At 41.7% G+C, this 13,305-nt stretch overlaps 1 protein-coding gene across 1 annotated transcript in view; it reads right to left on the minus strand.

The window, feature by feature from the left end:
* Window positions 1–693: 693 nt before the first annotated feature.
* Window positions 694–13,305, minus strand: part of LOC103895072 (OX-2 membrane glycoprotein) — a 14,393-nt gene continuing 1,781 nt past the window's right edge. Inside the window, exons 2-5 of the mRNA XM_009274578.2 lie at window positions 12,663–12,989; window positions 11,722–11,988; window positions 9,732–9,848; window positions 694–778 (exon numbers count right to left, since the gene is read on the minus strand). Coding sequence (XP_009272853.1) covers window positions 9,736–9,848; window positions 11,722–11,988; window positions 12,663–12,989 — 707 coding nt within the window. The 3' untranslated portion in view covers window positions 694–778; window positions 9,732–9,735. The remainder of the gene's footprint in view (window positions 779–9,731; window positions 9,849–11,721; window positions 11,989–12,662; window positions 12,990–13,305) is intronic.

The raw sequence follows: 13,305 nt of genomic DNA on the forward strand, positions 1-13,305 counted from the left end.
GCCAATACTTCCACTACTGGGCTTTGCCTCCATCTCCTCCTCACTTATACATTAAAAAAAACACCCCAGGATTAGAAAGAAAAGCCAAATAAAATAAATTACTTATAACTCTTAATCTGTCACCTGCTTGGAGCCCTATTGCTCTTCCCCAATAATTTTGGCAGATTTGGTGTGGTTTGAGTCCTGTGGTTTTGAGTCCCAGCAGGTCTCTCCAGAGAGAGTTAGCCAATAGTCATTGGCACATTCAGACGTTCACTGCGGAAAAGGAGTTGGATCAGCCGGGTAAGAGAAGGAAAACCAGATGCCAGGAAGAGGGCGATGAACGGAGAGTTGCTGCAAGTGAAATTGCAGACAGACGTTGGTAAAAATTAAACCCCTCTTTACTGCGAGAGCAATTAGGCACTGGAAGAGGATCCTCAGAGAGCTTGCAGAGCCTCCATCATGGATGTTTTCAAAACTCGGCTGGAAGAAGGCAAATATATTTTGCACACTAGCAGTACCAACAGTGGCACGAGCAAAGTAGATTCTGCTTGGCAGCAAAGGAGCAGACTAAGTGGTCCCTCTGGTCCTACTTTTTATGATTAAGCGTCTAGATCGGATAACAAACATTGCACTAGTCTTTTCAGTGATCAACTCAGCGTCTAGATAGGGTAGTGTATGTGATGTATTTCCCTTTTATTGCTGTTTCTTTCCAGCCAGTCAAGTCACTGCTTGTAGTGTTAACTTCAGGCTGCTGGACTGTAATGATCTGGTAGGTGAATGGAAATCCTCTAGGATCCTAGAAAACAAAGAGAAAACAAAGAAAAAAAAGGAAAAAGGATGAACTGTGGCCATTGCGTTGCTGCCTCAGGTCTTGCTGAGCAGTGTGGTTGCTGTTGGGGCGGGGGGAGAGAAATGCACAGTGGGGAAAGTGAGGAGGAACAGTCACAAAACTGCCCTTTGGTGGACAACCGTAGGGCCTTCCCTGCTGTACGAGTCGCACATCTTCCTAAAACACAACGAAACAGACTTCAGCCTGTGTTCCCCCTTGCTTCCTTTGTTCGCTACAGATGATACCTTACCTTAAATTTAAGAAACTACCTTATCTTTAACAGCACAGACGCATGCCTGCCACATAAAGTGTCGTTACATAGAAGGATCTGTGCCTAAACCCAGAATACCTGAGCCCAGGACTGCTTGCCCCGAGCACCGCAGGAGATGCCTGCAGAGCCACAGGCAGCACCGCTCCCAGCGGTCAGTGCTCACTCCATCCAGCTTGCCCCACGCTGACAACATCCCCCCCAGACTTCTCAAAAGGGATACCCTGAAGGATGTTCAGCCCCCTCACTATTTTGTTATGCTCCAAGGAGGAACAGTCTTAAAACTGGTGGGAAAAAAATATTTTTTTTTCCCCCTCCCCTTTTCTCCTTAAGCAACAGAAATTCCTTTGGGAGCATACTTATGAGAAAGCCTGAAAACAACAGTTATGAAAATGTCATGCTACACACTATGCAACAGTGTTTTCTCCTTGGGTGGGGATAAACTATGCAGCTCGCCAACACCCCATTCAAAGCCATTTACTACCAGCAGAAGGGCAGGTGCTGGCTTACGAACCGTTTTGCCTTGGGGGGAAGCCAAGTGATCCCACTCAGCTGTAGCTGCCAAAAGACATTACCAGTGTAGAGGGGAGTACACTATTGAAAAAGATGTTTTAAAACCCAGGTGATTTATATTACACAAGACACCAATTTACATGTGAATTTCAGTTTATGATTGCTGCAGTTATTACAGTACAACCACAACAACAAACATTTATTTTTAAGTAAACTAATGAAAACACAGAAGGAGAAAACAGAATTACATTGGAAGATTTAAATCAAAGCTTCTTGCCTGGTGATTTCAATCACCAAGATTTAAATACCAGTCCCGCTTACAGTACTCTATAAAAGGCAACTGCTAGATTTTTTTGCCTCCCCCTCCCCAAAGACTGTCTTCCCACCCTAAAATTATTCTAAAATCACTCTACAGCTCTGATCACAGTGCCTAGAGACAATGGGCCAAAGAGACTATTAGCCTTTGCCCTACCCGTATTTGGAGCACTCCCTGGGGACTTGCGGTGTCTTGCCTTCAGCCAGCTCGCTGGTTATTCTGCCCTTCACTTTCCTATCGCTTTAAACAGCAGCCAGCCCTCCTCAGAAACCTGGAGGAGATCTACACACACATCAGGATGAAGTTTGCACATCCTACCGTAACACGCATGGTGGAAATTTGGAAAGATCAGCTTAAAAGCTGTTCCTGCCCTCAGGTAAACACTGGAGTAGCAGGCATGTTGCGGCACTGCTCGTGCTGCACAGCACCATCAGCCAGCCCTTAAGCTGATCGTGGCCATCTGGACTACCGCTACACAGCACGCCCCATAACCTCACCCTCTGCCTCAACGCAAGCACAGCTTGAGATTCACTTGCTTGCATCTCCTGAAAATTTGATAAGGTACCTTGAAAGTAACTGGACAATTGTAATGCCCCTTTTTGAATGTAGAAATTGGCAGCCGAGTGCAAAGCTCTACTGCACATTTAAACAGTAGAAAAAAAGTAAGAAGGCATCTCCAAACAAGAGACACAGAATATGACATGACAAATTTTCAGAATTAATATTAATCTATTTGCATATAACAAGAATGATTTACTGGGGGGAAAAAAAAAGAAATAAAAAAGAAAAAAAAGAAAAAAAGAAAAAAGGCATTCTTCATTTCCTACTAATACAATATCAAATGAATCAGAAATGTTATTACACTGTTCTTTGTTTTCATTAAACTAAGACCATCAACACATGTTCAAACAATATTTCAGATTTTAAAAAAATTGATCTGAAGACAAGATTACGTGAATTTGAAAAAAAAAAAAAAAAACAACTTACTATGTACCTATTACTAAACCAAACATTTTTTTAAATTCTGGAAACCACACACACTGCAGAATTCAGAATATAACGGTGAGATAAGGAATATACAAAACCCTAAATGGATTTATAAACTAGAAAAGCAAACCAATTTTCCTGGCTGGTAATACACAAATAAGTTTATTTATTGAATATATAAATAGTTTGATATTTCAGAACGTCATTCTGATGTTTGAGACCCAATTTATGACACTACCTTTACGTGGCTTTGAAAAAAAATAATAAAATATATGGCATTCTTACTTTTTGTGTAGAAGAGTAAGAAAAAGGTTTCCATCTCCTTATCTAATAGCCCTGCATAGAGCCGAAGTATTTTGCAAAGGAAAAATATTTTGGAATCAAGCACATAAATAATTCTCACGAAGGAAGTAAATGAGAAACCGAAGCAGCGAGGCAACTATTCATATATCACAGGAGTGCTATTTTTTCTCCCTTTCAGCTGCCAGCCATTTTATTTTCTGGTTATATACAAAGCCCTATTGTCGCAATGAAAATGAGAATGAAGAACGAGAAAATTACTTCATAATGAAATGGGAGCACAGATATGATGCACAGGATAAAAACTGTGTTAATCACACATAGTAAAGGCCTCCCTATCTGCAAAGAAAGGGCGCTGTTTTCAGTAGCCTGTACTTTGAAACCTCTCCTTTAGATGGGCAGGACAAGCTCCGAGATGTTCCTACGCCGCTACTTTAATCCTGTCGGTGGCAAACAGGTTTTATTTCATCCTTCCAGACAAAAAACCCAGCCGTGCCCCAGGAGACCTGAATGCATCCATGCACCTTTCCCTCCTTCCTCCTCTGCTACTCCTTCTCCCAGGTCTTCTCCGCAACGGAGAGCGGGACGAGGAACATGCTTTCACCAGCGAAGCATGCTGGGGGAAAACACGATGGGAAAACGAACAAAGCACCAGCCATCCCCGTCCCTCGCAATGAAAACAGGTAGCACTAAATCGTGGAAAGCGTGGAAAGAGCACCCATGCTTTCTACATATGCGATGCAGACCAAAGGGTACTGCCAGACACGTTTCTGTGAACAGAAAATTAAGTGACTTACTAGGGAACAGGAGTTGTCTGGAAGCAGCGTGTGATGAAACCAAGAAAACATCTTCATTTGGGTTGCAAAATATTTGTGTCTGCGGGAAACCTGATGGGCAGCCTGACAGCAGAATTACCCCTCCGCTGACATTTTTGTATGGGTTTGGGGTTTTGGTTTTTTTTCTTTCTTTTTTTTTTTTTCCTTTCTCCCCTCATTAGCTCTGTTTAGGTCTGTTTGGCTACAACGTTTTTACGCTGTGGTTTTTTGGTTTTTGGGCGGGGTTTTTTTGGTGTAGTGTTAAGAAGGGTAAAGGAATGAGGCTGTTGTAAGTAAAACAACTCTCACTTACACCACTGCATATTTTTGCTATTTTGGGGAATTCAAAATAGGACAAATATAATCTCCTACTCATGATAAAGCCACACTTGAGAGGAAACCAAGGCGATTCTAAAATGAGCCTCTCCAGCTGAGACACGATGGCCAGAGACCCGTTCCTCCGTGAGCAGGGTGTATTATATCCATCTGCCTCATGACAATTATGTCCTGAGTTTATCATCTGAAGGGCTGTTATTTAGCTGTCACTTCAGGAAAAATTATTCTGAAAAGTCTCCTAAAACCGAGTTGCTACTATATTGTTCTCAACTATCTAGTCTCTCACTATTAAGAAAAACAGCTGTATGTCAAAGCAAATCCACTGAAGAAACAAGCCAAGTCATGCAGATAAAATAAGAATTGCCATAATTTTTAAGCCAAAGCTCAGAAACACAGCCTTCCCCAGACTGCATAAACACTAGAGGATACTGCTATCATGGCTTTTCCAGAAAGAATTCCTATCTTTACTATAAACAAAGCAATGGAAAGTGTGTGCAAGCACTGGTTCTTGTAAAGTTTCCCAAATAACTGGAATCTCCTGCACAAGACTTCCATATTTCCCAACCTTTTAGGACATCTTTGGCCACCAAAATTTAGGTTTCTAATACCTATGTATTACAGCTGATCAGCCAAGTTGCTATTTGCAGCTTAACAGACCTAAACCTGTATTATTTGTAGCAACTTCCAAACTTCAAAAAACAATCATCAGGGCGTCTTAAATTCCTACTCAAGCTATTAAGTGATCTCTAGCTGGTAACAAAGAGGTATTTTCAATCTGTTTTATAGCGTTTGTGTAACAGTCAAGGTGCACTGAGGTTCAGCATCTCTTTGAAATACAGTTAGTTGGCTGTATTCAGACACAAACATCTTGAAACAAAGAATTTAATGCTGCTTAATCTAAGTTCTGTAAAATTTCCACTTGAAGGAAAACCTGAATGTTTCAATTTCCAAACAGGAAAAACCCATTGCTATGTTGGTGCTTTCTGCAGAATGGATTTTTTGATCTGACCTAGTCTCTTCTCCTACGACTCTTCAAGTTTTCTTCTTCCAGGTTCACCTAATCTGCTCAGCTTTCTTAGGTCGCATCATATCTATTCAATAACAAGCTCCAAGAATTTTTTGTCCTGTTGTTATAGCTTTTTAAACACAAATATACTATTTGACCATTTCTAAAGCTTTCCACATGGCAAAACATGCATAAGCTACCCAAGAGAGATCACCATACCAATGCTTAAAACAAAACAAAACAAAACATGCTGGTCTTTATAAATGCTTAAACAAAACAAAACAAAACAAAACATGCTGGTCTTTATATCCATTTGTGAAATTGCTACAGACAACCACAAGCCTCCAGAAAACTGTTTGTGTGGAATGTGGAACCCCTGCTGACCGCTTTATATCCATTTGTGAAATAGCTCTTCCTCACAGACAACCACAAGCCTCCAGAAAACTGTTTGTGTGGAATTTTATCCCCCTGCTGACCGCTAAGTCCTGAGAACTGACTATAAAGCTTTTTAACTGGCCAGGCTGAAATATGAGTATCCTGCAAGCCTTGAAATAAATAACTGATGCTGTGGAAAGCATTCAGGTTGAGACATGTATGCGATAGGTAAGTCACAGACATTTATTCAGACTAATAGCCTTCATTTTGCTTCAATCCAGGCACTTGGCTTGTTAACTGAACTGCTTTACATCGGTGTGGTCTACAGTTAAGCTCTATTAGTTGAGCCAGGTAGGAAACGGTGTAACTTTTTACCAGAAGAGTAGCACTAAGAAACCTCCAGCATGGATGAAGTTATGTCTGGTGATTCATTGCAGCCTGCTCATCGCACTTAAACCAAGTGATAGGCACGGCTAGGTTTGCCTCTCTGCCTGGCAGAGGATGAAGATGTGAGTTTTCCATAGCTTTTGCATCAGGTTTCGCCACAAAGGCTGCTCGGTTTGTTTCCAAACAAGTGACTTTTTGCCAAACATTGTGAAGACACTTCACTTGGCATGTTTTCAGGGAGAACCAAAACGTATGTATGCTCTGTATCTGGTACACAAGGCAAATGCCTGAGGGATGGGACATCAGCTTTGAGCCCCAGCTCTTCATCTGATTCCCAAGCGTCTACCATGGAGAGGAGGGAAACAACAAAAATAAAAGCAAAGCAAAACCCAGCCATACTCTCAACAGCAGAAACAGAAGAGAAGAAACTTTGACGGAGAAGGGTCCCCAGGCACCCAGATAAAAAGCTGTTATTTTACTTTAAAAACCAGGCATCTTGACAAGACTGGAAAGGCTTCGCTTGTTATCTAGTGCAGAATGAAAAGAAGTGAAGCCCCAGATAATGGCCTCAGACATTGGTATCCTCCAGCCAGCGCTATTAGCTCTATATTGTCCTGTTACAAAAAGCGCATCCGGAAATATATACGTAGGCACTGCTCCTCATTCCAACACAATCTGAGGATAGTAGAGGATAAAACCAGAAAAGGACTTTCTGCAAGATGTTATTCTCTTTTGGGTGAATAGACTGCAACCAATGCTTTAAAGAGCATACACATGTTTCCCAGATGATCGGGGAAAAAACAAATCACCACAAAAACAGACTAGGGTCCACAGTGTGCTGCTCAGAGGGGAGCTAAGGATGTGTAGGGGATTTCCTCATTACAATGTGGTATTTGTGGAGTGGTAATGCACTCTAAACATAGCGTTAAAAATTACTGTAGCTCCACAGGTATTGGCATTCTAAGGATTTGGCCGGGAAAGTGACAGTGGAATCATATACAAGGTAAATTGTAAGTAACTTAGCAACAGGCAGGCAAGGCCATCCAGAGGAAAAAAAAAAAAAAAAAAAAAATCAGATGGTGACAGAGTGGTCAAGCTGCACCAATACTGGAGTTTTACAACAAACTAATTAATGGGGCCTTCAGGGAAACAGATGTACATTAGGAAGATGATAGACTACACATTTCCCTAAGCTGGTCACTGTACGAAGGAATAAGATCAGCTGGTCAAAATTACTCTGGATAAAGTAATGCCGCCTTTATGCAAAAAGGATCCAGGTCAGCGCATTACATTTTCAAAACTCAAGATGGAAAAGCAACGGAAAAGATACAGACTGAGACTGATAAAAACTAGACTACACTAAAAGAACAGAGACTGAACAATTTACAAGCCCACTGCAGAAGTCACATCCTGGCAACACTGTTAATCAAAACCCCTGATAAATGGGAAGGAACACAAACAATTGAAGTCCCTCAAATCCTGCTTTTGTTGATAAACTCTAATACAACAAACTTAGATCCACTGCTAAACACTGCTCGTCTGATTTACCCCCGGTAAATACCTGCCCCGGTGAACAGGTATTTACACGAAGTCTCGACCCTGTGACACGCTGGCGCACGCGTGGGGCCAGGAATCCAGATGTCCCCCCAGGCAGCGGGGCGTGAGACTCCACTCCGATTGCTGACACAGGGACGCTTCAAGCTCTGAGCCACTAGCTAAGGAAGAAGGGGCACGGTGCTTTCAGCTTAAACATATTATACTTTTCTGTGTCTTATGCTTTCCTCACAAGGCGGAGGAGGGGGCTCTGTTCAAAGTTTCCAAAATAATGTGTAGGCTCTGTTGTTGTGCATCACAGCGGTGTCTCCGCAGCAAGAAATCGTGTCTTGCATGACCCACGACGTGGCACAGGGATGCGTGAAATGGCTTGAGGGTTCCAAGCCTGATACCTAGCAGGTGGCGTAGGGCACAGGAAACCTGCTGTGAAGCTAGCCGTACTGCCTGCCGGGGATGGTCCTGTTATAAGCTATCGCTGGAAACACATACAGGCATTGCCTGGGGAACCGCTAATATCCAAGGGCCAGAATTGTGCCAGGAGGTATGTTAACATCCTCAGCCTAGTCTAAACATGAACAACCTAGTCTTGTCAAGCAACGTTTCACTGACTGACCCTGCTCCTGCTTCAGGCACCAGTGCAGTCACAGCATCCCAGTGTGGTTTCTCCTCATCTGGCATGCAACGAAGGGGCTTTGAAACTCTGCAAGGCAGCACCTGCACTTTTTAGCGCTCTCTTTGCCTGGTCACTCTCTGGTCTGCTCTAGCAGGTGATCCCAGACCTCTGCCAGGTCACCTCTGCTTCAAGGTCTCTCCTTCAAGGTCTGCTTAGTACAAGCTCCTCTGTGTTTGGAATGGTTGTTCTAGAATAAAGATACATCTTTCTTTTGAGCATTTCACCTTTTTCTTCTGATCCCTTAAAAAAAAAAAATTAAGAACCAACTCCTTGCCCTTTAACTTCCAGGTTGGTCTGAAAATTCGACAGAAATTTTCTCTTCTGAATTTTTTATAGGATCAATGGAAAGCTCACATACATTTTATAATTAAGAAGTTACATTTGGGGTGTAAGAAGTGTTCATTTCTCTTTCTTCTCAGTGAAGACTTTTGTGCCTCTGACAGTAGCAGATTTACTAAATCAACCCCTCTTAACAGTAGATGCTGTAGGTCTAAGTTCACAATAGACAGGTCTGATACTTCTGGAAACACTTCTTTACCTTATATCATATTATCATCATGAAGCAACTAAATATTCAGGAACTGAGTTAATGTGTGCTGGTGTTTCTAAACATATTAGTAGAATTTAAAGCCAGACGCAGCATTTTGGTCTAGTTAAGCAAGAATGAAACTACCAATGACCATCAAATTTCTGTGATTTCTGAAGCCTAATGCCTCCCCCCTCTTCTATTTTTTTTCCTTTCACTCTGTTATTAGTAATTAAGACTAGAAGGTTGAGTTGATCCATGATCAGGTCATCACACATACAAGGACATTACACTGACTGCAATTTCTCCTTAATTCATCATTAGGAAGCAGACTCATATGCCAAGTTTGGGCGCACTTCTCCATCATATTACAGTTTGTCTTAAAAATACAAAGAGGGTGCTGTGACCAGGAGAAAGCCCTTCCCTTGAGGGCACGTCACTCTGCACGAGCAGGTTTCTCTCCAACATACCTCTTCTGCCAAAAATTCTCTGAGCATAGTTACACTCGACACTTTTGTGGCCCTCCATGAAAACGCAAAAGACCAGTGAATTACTTTTGCTGAGCCTTCTGCCTGAAAGCAAACCACGAGCAGCATGTCCTGCTCTGCTTGGATCCTCCCCTCACAATCTGTAGACTTGTATTGTCCCTTGGCAGTAGCAGTGGGAAAACAGCTCTTAAAATTACATGCAACTGAGGCAATCTCTAATAACTGTAAACCCATTATTATAAAGTTTACTTGTCCAATATGACAGTCTCATACCGCCTAATGGTATCTCAACAAAGTCTCATTCTTCTCTGCAGATGACCAAGACCTTATAATGGGCTCCACGGAAACCGTTGGTTTCCATGTATCAGTGACTCACCACTTCAACCCCTCCTGCATATCCTCTTCCTCCACCACAGCGTGATCAGAATCAGAACTATGATGACAATTAAAATCCCCACAATAATCATCAGCCAAAGCAACGAGGATCCCTCTTCTGTGAAAACAAAACAACAAAAAAGACACCAAACTAAGCTGGTTTATATAGGAAAAAGAGCAAAAAATGCCAGGAGGATGTCTGATTAATGACAATGGTTCCTCATCGAGATTGTGAAAGTTATTGCTAAGCTACATGAAAGCAGCAATTGCTCAAAAGAGAGAGTGAACGTGTGTATCTTCAAAGACAAACCTACTTGCCCACAGAAAACGCTTTGTGAAGAAAAGATGTGCTCATGTTCATCCATGGCAAAGAAAACTGTCATTTCCATACCTGATACAATAGTTGGCACGCGTACATAAGCAGAACTTTATACAAGTCTTGACACTTTCTGAAGAGTTTTTTTGTTCATCCAGAATGTGAGTCTTTTGTTTGTAAAAGAAAAGTTATTCCTTTTACCGTTAAACACTTATCACTGTTGCAAAGGCTAAATTAACTTTCAGAAAAGAAGACAGGCTATGTTTTGATGCCTGCAAGTAGCTCTACCCAACATCTGAGCATAAATGTCCCTCCCTGGTTAGATATTACTCACTTCATTTGACTGCCATTAATCAAAATGATAATACAAAGGCTCATTTCAATGCTCACTGATGTTAGCTGGAAAGCTTTCTGAATTAAAATTTATTTGAATCAAGCCAAAACTATCATGTCTTTTAACAAAGCTAGGTTGAACTATTCATTTGATTTTCTCTTTCTCTAAAATATAAGATTGTTAAAACAACAAGCTATTAGCTGATTTTTCATTCTCTTAGCAAGGAATAACAACAGTCTTAGTTTCCTGCTTTCTGAGATACACATTTCCTTTTCAAAAGGCCAAAACAAAAGAATATTGCATTTGAGACAGGACAAAAAGATTTATTGTGCTTTTTCAATTAGTGTCACTCAGAATTAAGACCTAATTTGCTTTTGAACTTTTAGAGATAAGATAGTAAAAGTCAGATTTTACTCTTTACTATTATTCCTATAACAATCACTTCTTGAGCACGTAATTTGGGAATTAACCCACAATCCCAAACTGCTTTTCCTGTCTTCCTAATTTCCAGGTGGTCTTCCTTTTAAGGCTCTGAATTTGGAGACGTGAATTTTAAATCACCTAAGTCAATGTTCCTGTGTGAACGGAGAATGGTACTTTAGCTTTTAATGTTTCTGTTTCTCATCTATGGAACTAGGGTGAAAGTCTTTCCAGCAGAACAGAACGTTGGAAGAAGAAATAAATCAGCCCTATAAGGTATTCAGATGTTATATTGATGTATTTAAGATTTCCCCATAAAACTAGTGTAAGTATCTTCAACTGACCACCTTCCTGTCTCCCCAAAAATACTATTCCTCCCTGACCATTCCTGCAATGTGCGCATGTCTTAGCAAAAATGTCAGAAACCAAAACATAATACACAGTTTAACTGTACCAAAACATGTAGTAAGTTTGACTGAAACACTTGGTTAATTGTTGTTCAGAAATAGTTTGTTATTAATTTCAGAACTTCCACTTCAGTGTTCATTTAGCGACCCACAGAGTTTTTACTTCATCTAGATAGATACCAGGTGACAAATATTTATATCTATCTTTGGACTGTCAAAGAAACTATGAAGGCCTCCGTGAAAACTGAAGTTCGTCTTGCTGCAAAACACATGCTGCCTCTAAAACCCATAGCTCCCTAGCTGACTAGTTTGGCTTTTTTCCCCTCTTGGAGAGGGCCCCAGTATGTTATCCTCTTAAAGACAGCAATGAACAAAAAGTAGGATTTCCTTTCTTCTTCCTTGGCACAAACACATTTCACTCCCTCCTCTTCCCAGGAGATTCCTATCCAAACATGCTATTGCAAAACACGGAGGCCAAGAGAATGCTACCAAGTAGCTTGTATCATTCACCCACCTCCTTTCATTTTCACAGGCAATTCCATTTTTTCATTTGTGTTGCTTACTCTGCAGGTCAAGTCCTGCGCACCGACACTCTGAGTGTTGTAGATCTCCAGTTTACTGGTGATGGACACCATCCCATTGGTGTGTCTGACCGTCTCCTGTGTAGGAGTAGAATTGAACAAGTTGTTCCAGGTGATGGTGGGCTCTGGGAGGCCAACAGCATTACAGATGGCTATCAAATGACCTTCGGAAATGTTGTAACGGACAGATGCATTGAGACCTTCCAATACACAAATGAGACAATCCATCACTACAATGAGCACCTGGTCATAAGCAGTAATAGCAGTTTAATCATTATCAGTCAGAGCAAAGCTTAATGGATTCGCACTGAGCCCCACGGCACAGGAATGCAAGAAGAGTTCATTGGGTCAGGTCCCCCCCATGATTCAATACTCTTCCCTTATACTGAAGTTACATACCCCAAAGGTTTCACTCAACCTGAAATCCCATGTTTTAAAATAATCTGTTAAACTAAAACCATTTCTTGGTCCGTGCTGTTCTCCTATCTGCTAATTGCCTATCAATGGTAGGGTTCGGCACAGCAGCTCACAGCACTGGGGTTGCACCTGGCACCAAGAGGAAACTGCAACAGGCAACGTTGGTTTGCCCAAGTTCCAGCTGGGACTGCTCAGGGGCTTACAAAGAAAGATCCCACTCCTTGCTTTTTAGCTGCTACTCACAGAATGACAAACAAGGATAGCCCAGAGCAAAAACACAACAGGCTTGAATATGACCCCACAGAGTCTTGCTCACAGCAGTAACACTCTGTTTCTACACCATGTTCCACTGAGGGATGTTCCTACCACTGCAGTTCCTGAGTCCACTCAAGGAAATGCTGTGGGTGAGAAAACACCTCTTTTTCCACTAGAGACATATCCCTGCAAAGAACCTCACCAAAGACACTCAGGCAGGTACGTCCTGAGAAGGAGCCGAGAGGGAAAGCATTGAAGAGACACGTGTAACACCCTGAATCATCCATTCTAGTGTCCCAGAAAGTGATGTTTGTCTCATTGAGTACCAGACTTGTGAAATTCATTCGGTCTTGATAGGGCTCGTGAATCTTTAATCCTTTTATGGTACTGTATGTAGCTATATTATTGTGTGATTTTTCAGAGTCCTTTTGCCATGTCACTTGCAGAACATCCTTGGGTTCTGTCAGGGCACAGCTGAGAGTCACATTGTCGCCCACCTTCACGTTTCTGTGTTCAGGCTGCGGAACCACTGCAATGACATGAAATAGTTAGCGAAATGGGCAGATATCACACATACTCAGAAGCCTAATGCTGATTCTAAGGCCTGGATCACCCACAGACACAACAATTCCATCAATTACACATTGTTTCTACGGTTTTCCCCCACCAAAAATTCCTTCTCCTGCACCCTCCTAGAAATCAATGAAGTTATGTTGATTTCATAGAATCATAGAATCATTGAGGTTGGAAAAGACCTCTAAGATCATCAAGTCCAACCGTCGACCCAACACCACCATGCCCACTAAACCATGTCCCTAAGTGCCTCATCTACTCGTCTTTTAAAT

This window comes from Aptenodytes forsteri, unplaced genomic scaffold (genome assembly GCF_000699145.1).
Source record: "Aptenodytes forsteri isolate BGI_AS27 unplaced genomic scaffold, ASM69914v1 Scaffold287, whole genome shotgun sequence".
NCBI lineage: Eukaryota > Metazoa > Chordata > Aves > Sphenisciformes > Spheniscidae > Aptenodytes > Aptenodytes forsteri.